Source organism: Amblyomma mixtum, chromosome 10 (genome assembly GCF_055824585.1).
Source record: "Amblyomma mixtum isolate Tamu chromosome 10, ASM5582458v1, whole genome shotgun sequence".
Classification (NCBI taxonomy): domain Eukaryota; kingdom Metazoa; phylum Arthropoda; class Arachnida; order Ixodida; family Ixodidae; genus Amblyomma; species Amblyomma mixtum.
The window spans coordinates 95,827,767-95,847,668 of record NC_143021.1 but is presented as its reverse complement, the minus strand read 5'-3'; the positions used below and the strand labels follow the sequence as shown (position 1 = coordinate 95,847,668).

At 47.3% G+C, this 19,902-nt stretch overlaps 1 protein-coding gene across 1 annotated transcript in view; it reads left to right on the top strand.

Annotated features, from left to right (window-relative positions):
- LOC149326474 (arylsulfatase B-like) overlaps positions 1–18,820 on the top strand; it is a 64,171-nt gene extending 45,351 nt beyond the window's left edge. The window contains exons 7-9 of the mRNA XM_089562856.1: positions 6,958–7,254; positions 16,428–16,945; positions 18,624–18,820. Of these exons, the coding sequence (XP_089418982.1) occupies positions 6,958–7,254; positions 16,428–16,945; positions 18,624–18,806 (998 nt within the window). The 3' untranslated portion in view covers positions 18,807–18,820. The remainder of the gene's footprint in view (positions 1–6,957; positions 7,255–16,427; positions 16,946–18,623) is intronic.
- The last annotated feature ends 1,082 nt before the right edge of the window (positions 18,821–19,902 follow it).

The following is a 19,902-nucleotide window of genomic DNA, read 5'->3' as shown; positions in this document are numbered from 1 at the left end:
ATTGCATCGAGTTACAAGGATCACGCTTCTAGCGCATGCCGAATGGCTTGCGCTACCACCAGTCATATCGAAAATTAATATAAATGAGTGCCCAAGAGCAAGGCCAGAGGGCAGATTTTCACTGCGCACGACGTCAGGCCAGAGATTGCGCAATGGGAGTAGGTACAAAGAAGTCATGCTCGCGATTTCTTTCGTTCTGTTTTCCTGTCGGAGGAAATAAAGCCGCATGTAGTCAAAGCAGCATTTACTCCAACAACCGCACTCATGTCCGAACGTATCTCAAGATAAAAGAATGGTAGGGGCTGCAAACAATATCTTGCAGGACAGAGTACTGAACCGCGTCGGATCTCTCCTATAGCATCAGATGTGCCTTTTGGCTTTGTACAGACTACGAGCGGTGCCTGCTTGAGTATGCATGCTTTTTCCTCGCGCTGGCTGTGTGGTTGGGCGCCGCCATGGCAGCCAACGCAAGAGCCCTCCGGTCAAGAATGTGTCATGGTGACGCGTCGCGTTATTTCAATACAACTGGCAGGGGAGACGACGGCGCGAGGGGGGGGGGGGTGGAGGTGGAGGGTGGCTGGAGGGGAAGAGTCATTGTCCTTTACACAGCTTTTGTGGTCGCGAGAAAAAAGGTTCCAGCTGAAAGGTGGAGAAAGGGAGATCGTGGGAGGATGCACGAACGGCAAAGCGCGTAGCTGCTTGAGAGGGAAAACAGCTTGGAGAAAGTGAAAGCCCGCTACCTGGGAAAGGGCGCGGCCGGGAGAATAGGTGGGGAGATGTGGGACTTGAAAAAGAGTGAGGACGGCGGCCGAAGCATGAGAAAGGGGTGGGGAACTTGAGAATGAATCATGTACAGTTCAGAAGGCGGTACATATCAGAAACAAGAGTGCGGGAAAGGCGGAAGCGTCAGTGCATTGTTACAAAGCAGCTGGAAAAGCATATTCGGCGCCCGAAAACTTTGAAGCCAAAAATGTAGATCTCCAACGTGGATTTCGCGAAAACGACTTCAGACACTAGCGTATTTTGTGGGGCGGTGTAATGGTGCTTTTGTTTGTTCAAGATGGCTTAAAGGTGCACTGAAGAGGATTCTGAACTTGTCTTTTTGCTGCGGGAACTCGATCTACACGTTCCTAGCATTCTTAGAAACTGCAACTTATTGCCCTCTATGGCCGATTTCCCTAATTAAATCGAATTAACGTCCGGCTCCCGCCCTTTTTTTTGAATTCTGTCTCGTACGATGGGCGGAGTCGACCAACGCGTGAAGTTCCTTTCAGCCAGCTCCGTGGAGGCTTTGCTTTCGCTTTATTTTGTTTTTTAGGTTTCCATTAATAAATAGTTTCATTCGCAGATAATATAGCCGCAAAATAAGCCCGCAGAAATAAAAATACGCGCGGACTATTTGCTACTACGGACTACTACGTATTACTCCGCCGATGGCAGAGCGGCAAGCCGCCACGGGACTGGGTGAAAGGCACTCCACGCGTTGGTCGACTCCGCCCACCGTACGAGGCATAATTAAAAAAAAAGGGCGGGAGCCGGACGTTAATTCGATTTAATTAGGGAAATTGGCCACACAGGACAATAAGTCGCAGTTTCTAAGAATGCTAGGAACGTGTAGATCGAGTTCCCGCGGCAAAAAGACAAGTTCAGATTCCTCTTCAGTGCACCTTTAAGATGTTACGATGGAATATCAAAAATATAAAACAATACGGAAAATAATATGCAAGCGAAATGGGCGCTCTTTCATAGTTTTATATACGGTACAAGTGGCAAACAAACTAGGTTAAAATTCGTCTAACATCAGTTGTCAGAAGATTGGTTGGCTGGTCTTCGAACAATCTTCAAATTTTTTGTGTTGCTGTGGGAGTTTCACGCAAAAAACAACAAAAACGAACAAAAACGTTTTGAACTGTGATTCGCAACTACCTCCGATGCTTTTAATAAATAAAGGCCATGTTCGAAAGCGAAAGATATCGCGAGTAAATAAGCAACGACGTACTTAAACAAGGGAATTGCGCTAAAAAAGACACGGACGAGAAGAAGGAAAAGACGGGCGCAAAAGTCCTTGTCCTCTTCTCGTCCGTGTCTTTTTTAGAGCAACTCCCTTGTTTAAGTATGTACGACTGATTCGCCCAACAAAGTCCTTTCTTAAAGTAACGACGTGAGGAAGAGCTATAGCCCTCAATGCACTCAAGCGACAGCACAATAAAATGAACATAAAATAAAAAATGCGAACATCACGATTTTTATAAAAGGAACTAAAGTGCTATTCGGAATGCACGGGAAAATGAGTGATCACAGGGCACGACGTACGGAAGCGTAGGAATCTCTTAGCGCAAGGCCGCGTGCGTTTATCAAGCGCCGACCTAATATTTCGAGCGCGAGCAACACATCATTCGAAATTACGAGGCCACTACTTCGTTTCTGGTTTAGTTTAGTTTGGTTTGGTTTATGGGAATTTAACGTCCAAAAGCAACTCAGGCTATGACGCATGCCGTTGTGAACGGCTCCAAAAATTTCGACCACCTGGGGTGTTTTAACTTGCACTGACATCGCACAGTGCGAGGGCTTTCAGAATTTTGCCTCCATAGAAATTCAACCGCCGCGGCTGGAATCGAACCCGCGTCTTTCAGGTCAGCAGCCGGGCGCGATAACTACTGAGCCACGGCAGCAGCTACTTCAATTTATTGAATACACTTGCACTAAGCTGTTATATTTCATTCAGGATCTCCGTTAAGCAGACATCCGCTACGTAGTGCGGCAGTGAATTCTCTAGAGTGGAGAAAAAGTTTTTTTTTTCAATACAAAAATGTAACGAAATGCAAGTTATTTGATTTTTCTAAGAAGGAAGAGCCTCTGGTCTGGTTTCCAGATGCTTGCGCGAGCAGAGCGTGCAAAAACGCTTTCAGTTGCATTTTAGTAGAATGGAAAGTTGGGCGAGTTGGTATACGTTCACTTTGGGTGGAAAAACACGCGAAAGGGAGAGAAGAAAAAGATGAAGGAAACCGCACGGACGAGCGCTGACTCACAGCTATGTTTCATTCAGAAAAAATAAGACACATTTACAGTTAAAAAAGTCACATGACCTGACGTCGCCCGCGCGCATGCCGAGAGTACAACCATCTAAGAACTACATCTAGAGTAAATAATAATAGCCTTACAACACGATTTCAAAACGCCGTGACTAACCGAAAAACAACAGGATAGCTAAGCGGGCGAGTTGGTGATACATTATGCAAAAAACAGCGCGAATAAACGGGGACGAAAGGAAGAATATACAGGTACAAGCGCTGTTTTTTGCGCAACCGAAAATGCACGAGAGGGCCAGAAACAAAAAAAGAACACTAAAAAAAATCATGTGTTGTCAAAAAACGAGACCTCTTTATCTACCATCAATAAGGAAGCCTGACTGACGCAATCATCTCGTCTTTGCCGAATATGATATGCCTCAATGAGCTCCCTCGTCATTTTATCTTTGCGGCGAAATAAAATTCATGTGTGCGCGACTAAAGTCTGCGTACTTTCTTATTTTCTTCTTGCACGCTTTCCAGTGATCTTTTAGATGCGAATAGTTTGAGTCCGAAGGTGAATGAAGATGCTCCTTAAGTCGAATATTGATGCATCGGCAGGTCTCTCGTATATATACTTTTTTACATGATGGTTTGGTTTGGTTTGGTTTATGGGGTTTAACGTCCCAAAGCGACTAAGGCTATGAGAGACGCCGTATTGGAGGGCTCCGGAAATTTCGACCACCTGGGGTTCTTTAACGTGCACTGACATCGCACAGTACACGGGCCTCTAGAATTTCTCCTCCAAAGAAATTCCAGCCGCCGCGGCCGGGATCGAACCCGCATCTTTTGGGTCAGCAGCCGAGCACCATAATCGCTGAGCCACCGCGGCGGCTACTTTTTTACATGAAAGAGGAAGTTCATACAGAACTAAACATGCGCACTCTACACACCTTGATCTATGTGAAACCAAACAACGGAATGGGCTGATTCTTGGTATGTTGTCCTGGCGGTTCCCTAACGTGCGGCAAAGCCCCCCCCCCCCCCCCCCCCCCAACTCGTGTGGCGCAGAAAACACCACATTCTCGTCAAATCTGCCCGCCATCTTTTTTAGATTATGAGCCATTCGGTGCACATACGGAATAACCGCAAATTTCTTTCCCGTCCTGTCCAATTTTGCATAATGCATAGCCTTTCGTGATAAACAGGCGTATTATTATGCCCAGAAAGCGGACAAAGGCAACAGCGTGCGCTGTATCTATGCACTTCTCAAACAAAGAATATGTTTTCTTGATTAGCGGCTAGGCTAAAACACACATAATTACCAGACTCATTACCACCGGGTCGGGACCTATTAAAAGAAATTTCATTGGTTAGGTGCAGCCGTTTCTAGTCGGCCAGTATTAAGGATAGTATTTTATAGACCAGACCCCGAAACAAGTTTGCGCACCGCCATTTTGAAAGCGCTGTGGCGCCATCTGTTGAACGGGAACTTCCGGGCTGCCATGCGAGGCGACACGACACAGGGCGCACTCGGGAGCAGCGGCTAAAAGCACTACGTAAGCGCTGCACGCTGAAGAGTTTATTATCCTGAAATTTTCCGGGAGGCCATTGTTTCCAGTGGCGATGGTTTTGCGGGCCCCTTGTCTACCACCAGGGCAAGTGCGTCCGGTCAGTGCAAGTACTTCGCATCCGATTTTCTCGAACCATATATTGTGAGAAGACCGCGAAAGGATGAGTCGTCCCCGATAACCCGAGCCGTTTTGGGACGTAAAACCCCATAATACAAAAACGAATGATGAGGTAGGGTTCAATAACGCAGCGAGCATTGCTACAAACTGTTCATCTGCATGCTTTTCCCTTTGCGCGGTAATGCGGGAATAGGCTTACAGATAGGAGGTCTGATATGGTTTTGTCAAGCCACTGTCTTAAACCCTCCAATGCAGGCAGTTGTTCCGAGCTAAGAACTCGGGATATGCGTAGCCGCTATGATCCAAAATCCGTAGTATAATTCAGAGAACCCTGACGAAGCGTTGTCCGCCTAATATAACACTTGAGCACTCGAGCTACAAATGCGTTTCGATTCCAGCGTCCAACATGTTGTCATGGAGGACCACCCCACTCTACCAAATTCATTGGATTCTACCGGTCATACTGTAAGCCACCGCGATATTTAAGCGCGGCCACATAAATCGATGTCCCTAGAGAGTAAACAAAGAAAATCAACGCCGAAGCGTCGGGCTGCACGGGCACCGCTGCGGAGCACGCAATGTCTGCAGGAAGGAGAGCGACAGAGCGACTAGCAGCCAGAAAACAGCCCTCCAGCTCCACACAGGAGGTGTTTATTCGCCCTGTCCCAAATTCTCAGAGCATACCAGCATGTTCCCATAATAGGGTCACTAATTGCTAAACGTACTGCTATGGCCACCCAAACACAGTACTTACTCGTGCGTTAGCACTTGCCTCGTATTTCGTTCTGTGCATCTCAGCAATTTGAAATTGATGCAGGTTGGCATTTTTAACGCCCGATGGGAAACGATACAGGCTGAACACCCCGCAGCGGCAGAGCTCTCGACACACGTCGCGCACATTGCACACAGCACCCCATAAGCCAGCTGCTTCCTCTTCTCCGGATGTTAAGGGATGCTTAGACAACGTAGTGGTGCCCGGATGACTTCTTGTACGTCCAGAAGGATTAAATGCACATATTTCAGTGGTCTGAGATGTTGCAAAGGTCGCTTCTTGTGCATGGCGCAAAAGAAACTTCGTACCGTTTTTGCAGTCCTGCGGAAGATGCCACTAATTGCTAGGGTTACAGAGAGCGTGTGAACCGGTCCCGATGCGAGGGTATCGTATATTGGTCTATACATCTGCGGTCGTTTTTCTGGATGTTGTCGTCGTCCGTCTTATGCGAGAAACCGGTTTCTCTGTGGCGGCATATGCAGTCTGCTGACCACCACCGAAGTCAGCATCACGTCGTTGTACAGCTTGAAATCAACGAACGGACAACAAGAAAACTGACGGCAGCAGCGCCATTGCTATACAGCGAGCGAATGCGTTTCGAATGCTTCCGCATGCGTTTTGAAATTTTTATGAAGCATCGTAGAATGCCACTCAAAGTGGCATTCTACTTAGTAGTCCTCGCAGCACGGGTAATAAGATAGAATAGCAGTAGTAGTAGTTGTAGAGGAAGAGCACAGCGCTGCTACTGTAATACTGCTCGAATGCTATAATGTGCCCCAGGAACATGTGTTTTGATATTAAGGATCGCCATAAAACATCTACTTTGGTAACGTGTGCATGCCAATTATGTTTAACTGAGATGAGCCAGGACTACGCTGGCCTTACGAGTTCGAAAAATTATATACTGTCTCTCTCTGTTGTAGCAATACTGAACGTTGACATGTTATTTTAGCAAATTGCACAATGTTGACCACCTTCTTTCAGTGTACTTTGAACACTGGATGAGTGATCGCAAATCTAGGACAATATAGGCAGCCGAAGCTGTGGCATGGCGTCAACTTCAGGCTCACACTATCCTAACCTATATCACAAACACTTGTTCTTCCCCACCCTCTATGAGTGCGAATGACCGAACAGCCGAGAATGCCGACCTAAACAGTATCATTCCTTTTGGGCCTGCACAACACCAGCCGTAGGCGTCCCGTCCATAATTTTCCCCACCCCTTCTTCTTGGGAAAATGCCCTGTCAAGTGCGGAGCCGATCGACCAGCGCCCGTTCATCGAGCGTGCCCAGAAAATAGCAGTGGCATATGGGCTCATGGACTGAGCCCATACGCCACGCGGAGCTCTGTACTGAGAGCTCCACTCAAGAAGATGAGCCCAGTAGCCTTTTCTAAAAAAGCTTCTCCCCCTCCTCCATCACCCAGCTCCCCCTTTTGAAAAGTTGGCTGAAAGTTGCTCCTTCTATGTTGCTATTTCTTCCCAGGCACCATAGACGCGCTGGATGAGTCCATCGGGCGGGTTTTTAGCGAACTGCACCAGCGAGGCATGCTGGCGAACAGCGTAGTGGTGATCGCCAGTGACAATGGAGGCAGTCCGTGGGGTCCCGTCTCGAATGCCGGCTCCAACTGGCCCCTTCGAGGATCCAAGGGAACCATATGGGAAGGTGGCGTGCGTGTGCCAGCCCTGGTCTGGAGCCCTCTGCTGCGCAGTCGCCGAGGCTCTCCTGTCTCCCGAATGGTGCACGCTGTTGACTGGCTGCCCACATTGTATTCAGCAGCAGGTAAAACTTAACAACTTTTATCTGGGTCTTTACCTTTTACACGCAGCGGGCTCTACGCTGTACTGCAGTTTAACGCGAAGCCTTGGGACAGAATCTCTGCTTCGCCAACTACGTGCCTGGGGTGAAATACAAGATCCAGCACTGCGCTGCCCGATATATGGCTTGTTGAATAACCCGAGGTGTTCGAAATTGGTCTGGAGCCCTCAGCAAAGAGTTTCTCATAGGCCAGATGCAGCTGGCTTTGGGGCGGTAAACTACACAACCGTTGACCGTTGTTTGCTTACTCCTTCAGCGCGGCTACTGTGCGATTCGTTGCGCATCCTGCACTCTCCAGCCTGCGTTTTCCCTTATTGCTTCAGGGAAAAATTTCTTCTTATTTCTCACTTTTCTTCACCTATTCAGCCCAGTGTTTACTTTATCACGATCTTCTCCGCGGGGAATTCTGGTAGATATTCATGCGATGAAAATATATAGCAATTATAATTTTTTTCTCTGCAGCGCATAACACCCGAACCATTTTACCCGACATCTCTTGAATATAATTTTGCGATATTCCTCTAGGTTCGAGGAGCTGTTATCTGAAAAACAGCCATTTGTATGCATGTCCGGCTACAGAAGCACGTTCGATATGTACTGAATGAGTCCGCCAGCAGAAGAGAAGCGATTGAGCATGGCGGTGTTCCTTGACCCACCTTTGGGCCCCTATCCGCCTAATTGGAAGGGCTACAAGAATGTCATTGCCATGTTGATTCTTCACGAATTCATGATTAAAAACAAGGAGGGCTCTTGTTCATTGCTTTTTTTGTTTACCTTGTGTAGAATACAGCAAAACTTGAAATAAATTTCGGGGGCCTCAAGGAAAGATGCGTTAATAAGAAGCGGACGTAGTTTTTCAGTATTCGAGGAGCTATTTTGAAATGACATATTTAAATGTTAAAGTCCTTCGAATGAAATTATTTATTTATTTATTTATTTATTTATTTATTTATTTATTTATTCGCTTATTTAGAGCATACTGCAGGCCCAGCGCATGGCCCTGGCTGGAGGGGCACAATAAGGACAATACAAAAAGTACAAAAGAACAGTACAAGGCATAAAAAAATCCATAGAGAGGTGCTCCGGATACAGAGATGCTGCTTACACTCTGGAAAACTGATCTCCGAGGTGTCTGCGGTAAGCGTTGGAAGTGGCAAGGTTTAAATCGCTTCACATTATGATCCACCAAAATGCGGTACTTTGAGAGAGCATGTTGCTCATTTAGAAAAATTATTGTAACTTAATGCTGAGTTTTTGAAAACGCTATAATTAAGAGTGCGCGTTGTTGGCTAGTTGGTCGTGCGTACTCAAGGAAGCAAAATGCGCACAAAAAGCACGGGCGTGAAGCGCACAAGGGCCGGCCCGCCGTGTTTGTGCTCTTCTCCTCCGTGTATTTTTTTTTGCGCATTTCCATTGGTTAAGTCTGAAAATGCTACCTCGAATGAGTAAAATACATAAGCACATGCACTGCTTTTGCTCAACGGCGCAACTGCCAGCCACCGTCGCTAGCCACTTAGCCCTCTACAGTAACGAGACCACATTTTGCGCTATGACACAGGCGCACCTGATAAGCATTTCAGGCGTTTGGACGGATAGACTTATGGCCCACACTCTGGGGACTTTGCGTTCGTCGTCTGCACGCCACCAGGAAGCGCACTCTAACCACCGCGCCTTGGAAGCATGCGTTTTACGTCTCCCTTTCCCAGTGCCTTCGATGATACGAATGAGACATGCATCACAGAGCACATGGCCGCTGCTGAAATACGTGTTTATTGTCCTCTAAAAGGGTCGCTTTTTGAATTTCCGCCATTCTAGACACAACCGCTGCCCTGCAGATCGCGTTCTTTTTTCTGGCTTCGTGCATGCTTTTTACCATTTCCGCGATTTTACCTCTCTCCCTTTCATTGACCGACACAAGTTACTAAGGGTGGCTCATAGAATGGTATCTCCTATATATAGGCCACATCATCCACGATTGTACAATAGGTAGAACTTCCCTGGCCTGCTGCTTGGTTCGTCTAGACAGAAATAACTCAAAAATCACTGTTTGACCTCACCTTGCTCAGGCAAAAGATAACTTGTGTCAAACCCTCTTCAGCCAAGCGTGCCTTTGTGCCGATAAACGCATCATCATCAACATCGTAATTTCTATCCTTTTCGCAAACGTTTTAGTGATGAAGGGGGATAACCGGTAAGGGGATCACGAAATAACATGTAAGTAAAAGTTCGGAGAAATGTAAATGGAACGGGCGGCCACAACCGTCTTAGCGCCACTTAGTCGCACTCCTCTGTGTCTAGCTGAGAAGTGGCCAATATGCGGACCCCTCGTATTGCTACTCTCCCCTTGCATTCACCGGCAATTTATGTGACATTTTTCGAAGGATAACATTGACATTTCTGACCACTTTGTACGTGCCAGCCTCCATACTGATGCATATGAGGCAGCTGTTTCCCCATTGGTGCCGCTAATAGCCTACTGTCTTCCTCGGCTTCTTTCCGCCGACACTGTGAAATGCTCAACCAGCCGGAGCTTCCTCGGATATCTTAAACTGATTACTTTTGTTTTTCAAACTGGTGCTTTCAGTCGATGTTCCAGTTGCAGAGCGACTACGAAGTCCGCTGCTACTGCCTTTTGTTAGTTCTCAAACCCGGCGCTCGGTGCTACATTGCAACTACAGGTAGTCTGTGCTCTCGTCAACTACGCCCAGGAATGGTTATCTCTCTTGCTGAAAACGTTGGCACTACAACTTACGAAGACAGCGAGCGCCTCATCCCAGTCAGCGTAGTTTTAGTCGGCGTCGAGAGTTTCGCGTGGCTCGGTGACACTCTTTAAGGAACGGGTTGTGCGCACGGACACAGCACAGGTTGTCAGCAAACCGGGGGCAACACTCACGAATGCTTATACAGCCTACTTTCTTGCCCGGAAGTGAAATTACGATGGCTAACAGGCATCGTAGATGTTCTCAGAGCGCGCAACAGTATTCAAAAGGTTTGCTGGAAGGGGAACAGCATCACGCTCCAAGCTCACTCGGTAACCTCCGCTTTAGATTGCTAAGCATGATAACATGATTGAATTCGATCAGCTGGAGCGCCCAGTTGTTTTAGTCACTGAAAGTCAACTATTTGCTTTGACTTATCGTTACGTTCTACCGGCCAAAGGCCGGCAGCAACGTAATGAAAACAGGCCGATTCGCAGAGCAGAAAAGACGCCCCTTTATTTCCAGCTCGGAAATATATAGAGAAAAGAAAATAGAGAAAGAAGGAAAGAAGGACCATCGACGCATGCGCGGAGAGGCGCATGTGGTCCCGATTATGTTATCTGCAGCATTCCTTTCTCCTAGTAGCCGTAGCGCTCCACTGGCTTTTTGGTTCTTGTGGACCGACGTAGCTCAGGAACAGACGCCTCGGGAAGGTCTTGAGTCTCGTAATTCGGTGCTCCTAAGGTCGTAGGAGGAGATTCTTTAGGACTCGACGCTTCCCTGCTTCCGTCTGTGTCTGATGAGCGTTTTCGGATCTGGTCGACATGGCGTCGAACGACTCCGTCCTCAGTTGCTACAGTGACTAGACGGACACCACTCGTAGATTTCACTTTTCCTGGTGTGCACTTTTCTCCGACGCCGTAGTTGCGCACATAAACGGCATCTCCCGGGACGAAGTACCAACTGGCGGAATCAGTCGCTGGATTTTTGGGTATTTCGTGGCTCCTAGGAGGAAAACACATGTCTAGTCTTGTACGCAAACGGTACCCAAGAAACGGTACCCAACGGTACCCAACGGTACCAAATGGTACCCAACGGTACCCACAAACTGCTCAGAAGTTTATTCTTCCATGAATGCTATAAAAAACAGTAAAGCTCAAGACTCAAATGGCATGCAGGTGATCCCGGTAAAGTACGTTCTTGACCTAATCTGTCCAGTTATCACTCATATTTATAACCGAATTTTATCTACAGGCATATTTCCTGAAGAAATGCAGGTCGCTCGTGTAATACCCATATTTAAACATGGGGATAAAGGTACACTAAGCAATTACCGTCCAATTTCCATATTACCTATTTTCTCAAAGGGAATCGAAAAAATATTACACATAAGAATTTCTTCATTTTTTTCACAACACAGTTTGTATTCTGACTTTCAGCATGGTTTCAGACGGCACCGATCAACAAGACGGCCCTTGTAGCACAAAAAGAGATCATTTTAGAAGCTTTTAGCAAAAGAGAGATTATAGCAGGCATTTATATCGACTTTACGAAAGCGTTTGATCTTGTAAATCATTTCATCCTTCTTTCCAAGCTACATAGATACGGAGTCCGCGGCATTGCTCACACACTGCTTAAGTCATACCTTGGAAATAGAACTCAGTACGTTGACATAAATGGCAGTAAATCTTCCGTGCTGGCTGTATCAACTGGAGTCCCGCAAGGAAGCATACTTGGGCCACTGTTATTCATTATCTATGTCAATGACATTGTTCGATGCACAGACAGCGCTCAGTTTGTCTCGTACGCAGATGATACGACGCTTTTTGTTAAGGGCAAGACAGAAGCAGACATTGAATTGCTGTCGAATAAAGCGCTTGGCGATTTACACCAATGGGTTAACGCAAACTGTTTAAGGATAAACCCGTCTAAAACACAAGCAATTTTATATTCACCAAAAGGAAAACATCAGCTGACTTCATTGAATCTACGTCTAGGTACAGATCGCATTCAAATAGTCGATACAGTGAAAATACTTGGTGTTCATTTCTCAAAGCATTTAACTTGGAACAAACACGTTGAGTACCTTCAATCGAAAATATCCAGTGCTGTTGGTGTTATTGCGAGACTGAGAAAAATTTTGCCTACCAAGGTTAAAATTATTCTCTATAATTCCCTAGTATTATCTCTTCTTCAGTACTGTATTATTGTCTGGGGCACGACTGGTATGACTGACTTAAAAAAACTGCACTTACTTCAAAAAAAGCAGTTCGGTATATCGCTAATGTGTCTTTTTTGCACCACTCGGCCCCTCTTTTTGAGAAATATAATGTTCTCCCAGTGTTTTGCCTATATAACTATAGGTTAATGCTAATATATAAATCTTTTCTGAAAGAAAAAAGTAATTTTTTAATATCTTTAGCCCAACTACAAGAAAACGCCAGACCTCGCCTTACGAGGCACAAGGAAAAATGGCTTGTACCTACACCTCGCACCTCATACCATACGCAATCTTTGAAATATATTACTCCCACATTACTCAATAGTTTAGAGTCGTCGAATTTCGATCCAGCATACGAACCTAAACATACCATTAGTCTGTTCTGTCGGCAGAAATTACTATAGTTGTCTTAGATCTTGTAATGTGAGAAGTTTTCTGCGCTGTAATTATTGTACCCATGTCCCTTGTAGAAATTTACTGTCGCTTCAATTCAATTCGTTACATACTGTGTCCAGAATGTCCAACACATTGTACTTCATCTATTTTTTTCTTTGTTTTCTTTTTTTTGTGTTTGAAGCGTTACAAACTGTTGTTTGCCTTGCAATGTTGAATTTGTATTTTTTGTTGCGCTTGAACTATATTGCCTCTGTAATATGTATGTGTATTTATTTTTCCTTTGTTATGTTGATGTTGTTTCCGACACGCTGCAGTGCCACCATGTAGGGGGCCGGGGCCCCTGTCAAGCTGTTCTTACAGCTTTTAGTCCCGGCTCCTACCTTTTCGAAAGGAAAGGAAATAAAGAGAGAAATGAAAAATGAAATGAAAAGTTCGGACGGTGCAAACCCTGAAGCCTGTGGCGAATTCCTGTAGTTACAAAGACTTCTCGCCAGAGCCGTTGCCAACTCCACACCAGGCATTCTCTTCAAACCGTCCTTGATAGTTCTCACGGCCCGTTCTGCGAGACCATTGCTTTGAGGGTGATAAGGTGGGGTCCGGATATGCTCGATTCCATTTTTCTGCAGAAATACAGCAAACTCGGACCCGGTAAAGGGGGTACCGTTATCCGTAACTATGGTGCGGGGCAATCCAAACCTGCTAAACAAGGTTCGCATGAAGTCGGCAGTGGCAGTAGCGGTTGCTCTAGATACTGGAATGGCTTCTATCCAATTGCTGTGAGCGTCGACGATTACCAACAGCATCTTGTTACCAATAGGCCCTGCGTAGTCGGCATGCAGCCGTGACCACCTCTCGCGCGAAATCGGCCAGCTGACGGGGTTCCGTGCAGGTGGCATGGGCTGGGCCTGCATACAGCTTCGACACTCTGAGACCATCCTACAAATGTCTTGATCTAGACCGGGCCACCAAAAACTAGCCCTCGCCTTTGTCTTCATGGTAGACGCACCCTGATGAGACTCGTGTAGCATCTTCAACAGTTTCTCACGCGCAGCACTTGGTATCACGACACGATGGCCCCAGTACAACAGCCCCTTCTCCACAGACAACTCATGTCGCCTTTTCCGGAATTCCACCATTTCCCGGTTGTTACCTTCCACGACGGAGGGCCATCCTTCTGTAACGTACCTGCATATCGCTTGCAAAAACCCGTCAGCTGCTGCAAGTGCTTGAATCTCTTGGTGGGAAACGGCTGGCTGGTCCCATTCGTCCATAATAAGCACCATTTCCGACAGATCTTCGGTTTCCGCTTGCGGCTCCTGCAGCGATTGAGGCAAACGGCTTAAAGCGTCAGAAATTAGCATCTGTTTGCCAGGTTTGCAGATGAGCTTGTACTTGTATGCCCCGAGCAAAAGCGCCCAGCGCTGAATTCGGGCGGCAGCCATGACAGAAGTTTGACGATCCTGTCTGAGAAGACCCAACAAGGGGCGGTGGTCCGTTACAAGCGTGAACTAACGTCCCAACAGGTAATCGCGGAACCGTGTCACGCCAAACACCAGGGCTAAAGCTTCTCGCTCAATTTTGGAGTATTTTCTCTCAGCTGTGGTAAGCGTCCGTGATCGGAAACCAATTGGCCTGTCTTCTCCATTTACTCGATGGAAAAGGGCAGCTCCGACACCGTAAGGCGAAGCGTCGCATTCCAACATCAACTCCAGCTGCGGATTAAAGTACGTTAGCACTGGGGCTGAACACAAAGCTTCCTTGGCCTTCTGAAATGCCGAGTCTTCTTTTTCTTGCCAAACCCATTTTGCACCTTCTGTACAACGGTGCCAGCATAGTGGAAAGATTTGGCAAAAACTTGTTGTAAAATGTAACCAGTCCCAAAAAGGACCGAAACTCGGCAACATTTCGCGGTAAAGGGGCTAGCCTGATTGCATCCACGTGCTTCTCGAGCGGGTGTAATCCTTCAGCATCAATAAGATGGCCAAGATACGTCACTGATTGTTGACCGAACTTGCACTTGTCGCAACGAAGTTTGATACCGTTCTCGCGGAAACGCTGTAGCACCGCTTGCAGGTTTACATTTTCAGCCTCGCTGCTCTCGGCTATCAGGACATCGTCTAGATAAGCCTGAGTCCCTTTTAGTCCTTGCAACACCGATTCAATTTTCCGTTGAAATATCGCTGGCGCTGATGCGATGCCAAACGGTAACCTGATGTAGCAAAAGAGCCCCTTTTGTGTGCTTATCACCGCTAATTTCCGCGAGTCTTCATCTAGCTCGACCTGATTGTAAGCATCGCGAAGATATGGCACACTGAATTTTTTTCCTCCACATAGGTTTGCAAAAATGTCGTCGATGACAGGCAAAGGGTACTGCTCAACATCGCACACAGGGTTTAGTGTCACCTTGAAGTCCCCACAAATGCGCACTGTTCCGTCCTTCTTCAAAACTGGCACGATGGGCTTTGCCCATTCAGAATGAGGGACTGGCGATATTATTCCTGCTGAGACTAATCTGTCAAGCTCCTTAGACACTTTATCACGCAGCGCAAAAGGAACTTTCCTTGCCTTGAAGAACTATGGGTTTGCTCCAGCCTTGATGTGCAGTCGGGCTGGCGGGCCTTTCATGAGACCAACGCCCTCAGTGAAGAGGTCGGAGTGTTGCTGGAGCAGCTTCGGCACGTCCTCCAAGGTTTGTCTTGCCACAGGAGCCTTCGAATAGACGCTCAGCACTTGAATGCGTTCGTCTGTTAATTTTTTCAGCAGATCCCGACCGCAAAGACTGGGGCCATTGCAGTCTAAAACAGTCAGACTGCACTGCACTGTTGTACCTTCATATGAAACTGGCATTGTCAATGCACCCAGGAGCGGCAACTTTCCCAGATAGCATAAAAGCTGTACTTCAGACTTCTGTAGCTGCGGCCATCGATGAGAGTGCAATTCGTAAATGCTCTTGGGAATTACGCAAACAGGGGAGCCGGTATCGATGTCCATCATTATTTCGATGCCATTCCACGTAAACGGTTTCCTGATGGGGGGTATGAGAGAGCGCGGAGTGGTCAAGGACCAAATTTGTGACGCGCTGCTATCACTCTCATCGGTTTCTGTCGTCTGTGCCGTTACTGCTAGCATTCTACTTCGCTCATTTGCCGGACACATTTTAGCTAAATGCCCTGGCCGTGCACACTTGTAACATTTGCGCTTGATTAGCCGACAAGCCTTGGTCTTATGACCATGCTTACCGCAACATTTGCATTGTTGCACGCCCTGCGACTTCGCGCGCGACTCGTATTGACCAGAGAGCTTTAGTAATCTCGCTTGTTCTAGGTCCATAACAATACCTTGCGAATCGCGCTCAGCGCTCTCTGCGGCAAGGACAAGAGCCTCGGCTTCCTAAAGAGTCAGATTTTTCCTCGCTAGCAGCTGCTTCTGCACATTCTTGGACCGGACGCCGCACACAATACGGTCCCTTATCATTCTGTCCAGCGCAGTTCCTAACAGTTTATATTTTTTAGCAACACCAAGAGGTGGTACTCTTTTGCAGTGGATGTAAGCAGCGCGGACAACAGCGCTGACCTTCACGGAGTTGCACGTGATGTTTAAAATGTCGTATTTGTGTCGGGAAAGACAAAGGCACCGCGATGCGCGCTATACTCGTACGTAATGCGTTGGTAGAGCAAAGATACGCTCGGAGCGGTTGTGTCGTGGAAATGGTGCGGGTCATGATCGAAGCTTCCTGCTTTGCGCATTGTGTGTTTACACTCTGCAGACCGAATGAAAACATCAGCGGTGGCTTTTTATTTCTTTAAAATATTTCTGAGCAGGCGGCGACGCAACTGATCTGGGCATGTTGGATGGTCTGGACCTATGGCCGTGGCTGCGAGACGAAAAAGCAGGAAAAGAGACTACTTGGCCGCGCAACGAATTGCTCGTCAACGTGGACGTCATTTCCGGCCAGGCAGCGTACCGAAAAGGTGACTACAAATTGGTATCCATCACCAAACCATCGGCAGAGGAGGCTTCCTACCTTTTCGGGGACCCGGCCTTCAGTAGGCACATCCCCACGCCAGGCAGGTCCCCAACATGTGGAAAAGCGGCAACAGTGAAAGATCTCGAGGCCCTGATGACTTCGTCTGTTACGTGGAAGACGCTTCAGCGGTTCTACAATGACTCGGGTGGCTTGAAGCCATTGCCTTCCCGCTGGCGTGAGCCGACTGCACTGCATTGCAATCCCGAGAATTCAACTGTTGTGGGTCCAGAAGGGCCCCGTGAGGGCTACTACCTCTTCGACCTGAGACAAGATCCGTGCGAGGTCAATGACTTGTCCTCCCGCTTACAGTCGGTAAGAACATGCTGTGGTGATGATTAACGATGCGTACTTGTTAGCGCGAAATTTCATTTGTCAAAAAAATTCCTTCTGAAAGACCCAAGCGTCAGACTTCACAAATGCGCCAAATTATTGCGCTTGAGATTGCTCTGTATGCTGCTTATTTTTCATTGGAATGTATTCCTCTCCTTGCTAGACCTCTTAGCAGAAACAAGGAGGTTCAAAGGAATATGCTAGATGTATTGTGCAGTCTGCACACTAAACGCACTCTCATAAGATGACTGAGATTCCATCATGCATGTGCATAAGGCGGAGAGAAAACCCTTCTGCACACAAAAACGCATATAAACACGTATTCCGAAGGATTTTCAGAGAAAAAATAGGCATAAGGTTTCACTGTCATAAAAAAATTCAGCATCACGTTTTCTCTTTAAGGATCTCTAGGGCTGAGCTGCAACACACGAAGTGGACCCTGAAAAGGCGTGATCTCAACATGTGGTACCGAAATGATGTAAATAGACCTGTTAGCGGTAGCTCAATCTGACCAAAAGGTTTGCAGCACTACTTACGTCTTCTCGTGACTAGTGCTTGCATTATTACCCACAATATGCAAGCCAGCGCTGTACTTACCGGTGGGCTGTGAGAGGAGCCGTAGGCAGTGTAGCAGATGGGGATCGCATGCCTGCCTTCGCTGAGAAAATAGTGCACGTTGCGGCGGAAGTTTTTGCATTGACGATCTTGAGCCGTGCATTTAAAATAACCGCTCGACCTTTCAGGCAAATCTTCCTCTTGGCAGGACGATGTCGCACGGGCAGCATTCCGTCGTCTGCATGGTCCACCCGAAAAATAAACCATTACCGATTTGTTTAGATACGTCGCCGCGCGTAACAGACGCCAGTGGCAGGAGGCTCGGACGTGAGAGTCTTGTTTCTTCTACCGTTCCGTGCGGGCATTGCACGCGAGCTGTGTCCCTCCTGTTGATCACACCACCCAATGCCAACAAGAAACAAAGTCCTGTCTCCAGCTTGCACCTCTAGGCAGATCTGACGCACCAGCTGTAGATGCTCCGCTTTTTCCGTCTAATATTCTACGGCATTCGGCTGGAAGCTCCGACGCTTGCAGCAGTCGATTTTGATCTCAATCGGTATTACTTTATTAAGCCGCAAGCATTGCAGCGTGCGAGAGCTTTGGACCTGCGAACACCTACGGCCCTCTGATTCTCACGTCTACTGAGTAAAGCGCACATTTTTTTCTGTCTGTGCTCGGTATTTCTGTTTCCGGTGCTGTGTGCATGTCAATTAGATTACTGTCGTTACCATATCTAGCGATATTTGTTTTATATAGGGTGCCTGTATTGTATAACCCCTTAAAAACTGCTCAAGCATGCTCGGGTAAACAGTCACAGCGTCTCTACTACACGCATGTGTCGTTGGAGAGCAAGAAAGCTATAGTATAGATAGCTGCGCTCATATTCTACGACGTATACGGCGAAAAAGGAACTCTGGCTGAGTATATGCAGTGCATGCATTTTGCGTTCTTTGCACGTTACGGAACCAGGTGGCCTTGTGAGTGGCGCCACCGCTCTTCCGATCACTTAGCTATGCAGGCCTGCCGGTCATGTAGGATGGTTGTCCACCACCGCCAGAACGGAGCAAATATGAACATCGTTCTGTCTTCCTGTCCCGAATTTCAGGTGGTGGCCGAGATGTCCCTCAAGTTGAACACGTACGAGGCCGCAGCCCAGCCTCCGAAGCACCACGGCCCGGACCCGAGGGGGCTGGCCGAGGTGAACGACTGTGTCTGGGCACGCTTCGAGGACAGAGCGCAGACACAGAGCCGCCGCTGTCCTTGCACCAGACACACTCGCTTTGCCTGATACTGTGCTCTGTATTTGGCCAAGGGCCTTATTTGTGCGCACTCACCGCTTAAATCCGGTGAGTGCGGCTAGCAGACTAGCCGCACTCACCGGATTTAAGCGGTGTCTGTGTGAACCCGCTTAGAAGCAAGTATCACAGGCTCACGGGGTCAGTGGAGACATGAAACGCCCTTTGAGTGAACTGTGGCGTCCACCTACAAACTGAGGCAGTTATGAACCTCTCGTTCTCTCAAAATTAGTGGAAGGTATAGACACAGGTTATTTCGATTAATTTTTGTTGTTGTCGTTTATGGGGTTTAACGTCCGAAAACTGTTCAGGCTATGAGGGATGTCGTAGTGGACGGCTGTGAAAATTTCGGTCACCTAGGGTTCTTTAATGTGCCCTGCCATCCCACAGCACACGGGCCTCTTGAATTTCGGCTCCATCGAATTTCGACCGAAGCAGCCGGGATCGAACCCGCGTCTTTTGGGTCAGCAGTGGAGCGCCATAACCACTGAGCCACCGCGGTGGACTCAGTTGATTTTGAGGAATTACGCACAATTGGCTTCCTTGCTGAGTGAGCAAAAACTCAATTGCTCTTTGAGGTACGTGGTGGTGGTGGTGCCCACTAACAAAAGAGAAACTGTTCTTTCGCACTATATTTCTTTCTTAGGTATGCGAAACGATCAGCCATTTTTAATGTCTGCACAAAAAGTTATCAGCAGGACGCCAGAAATATTCTAAAGGTGCTCTCGGCTTTTTAAGTAGCTCCTAAAACAGTTTTTAATCCTACTAAAATGAAATGCATGAGCGCTCCAGGTTCTTAAGGTAATCTTTGAGAAACTCTGCACTACAACGCTAGGCGAAACGCATTGGAACAGTGCAGTGGCTAGCGAGATTCTCTTGTGGAGCTCACGCGTAAAGGCCGCAAAAATTACAAACATGAAGAGTTGAGAAAGACGAGGTTAGGGCAGCTGTTTCCAATCCATCATCTTACCGTCATAATTTTCGAACTTCTGGGTGATATCGCTTACTAGCACTGCTTGTAAATTACAAGGTCAAAATCTTCCAAAATTGCAATTTCCGGAACGAAGTAACTTTTTATTACTACAGCAG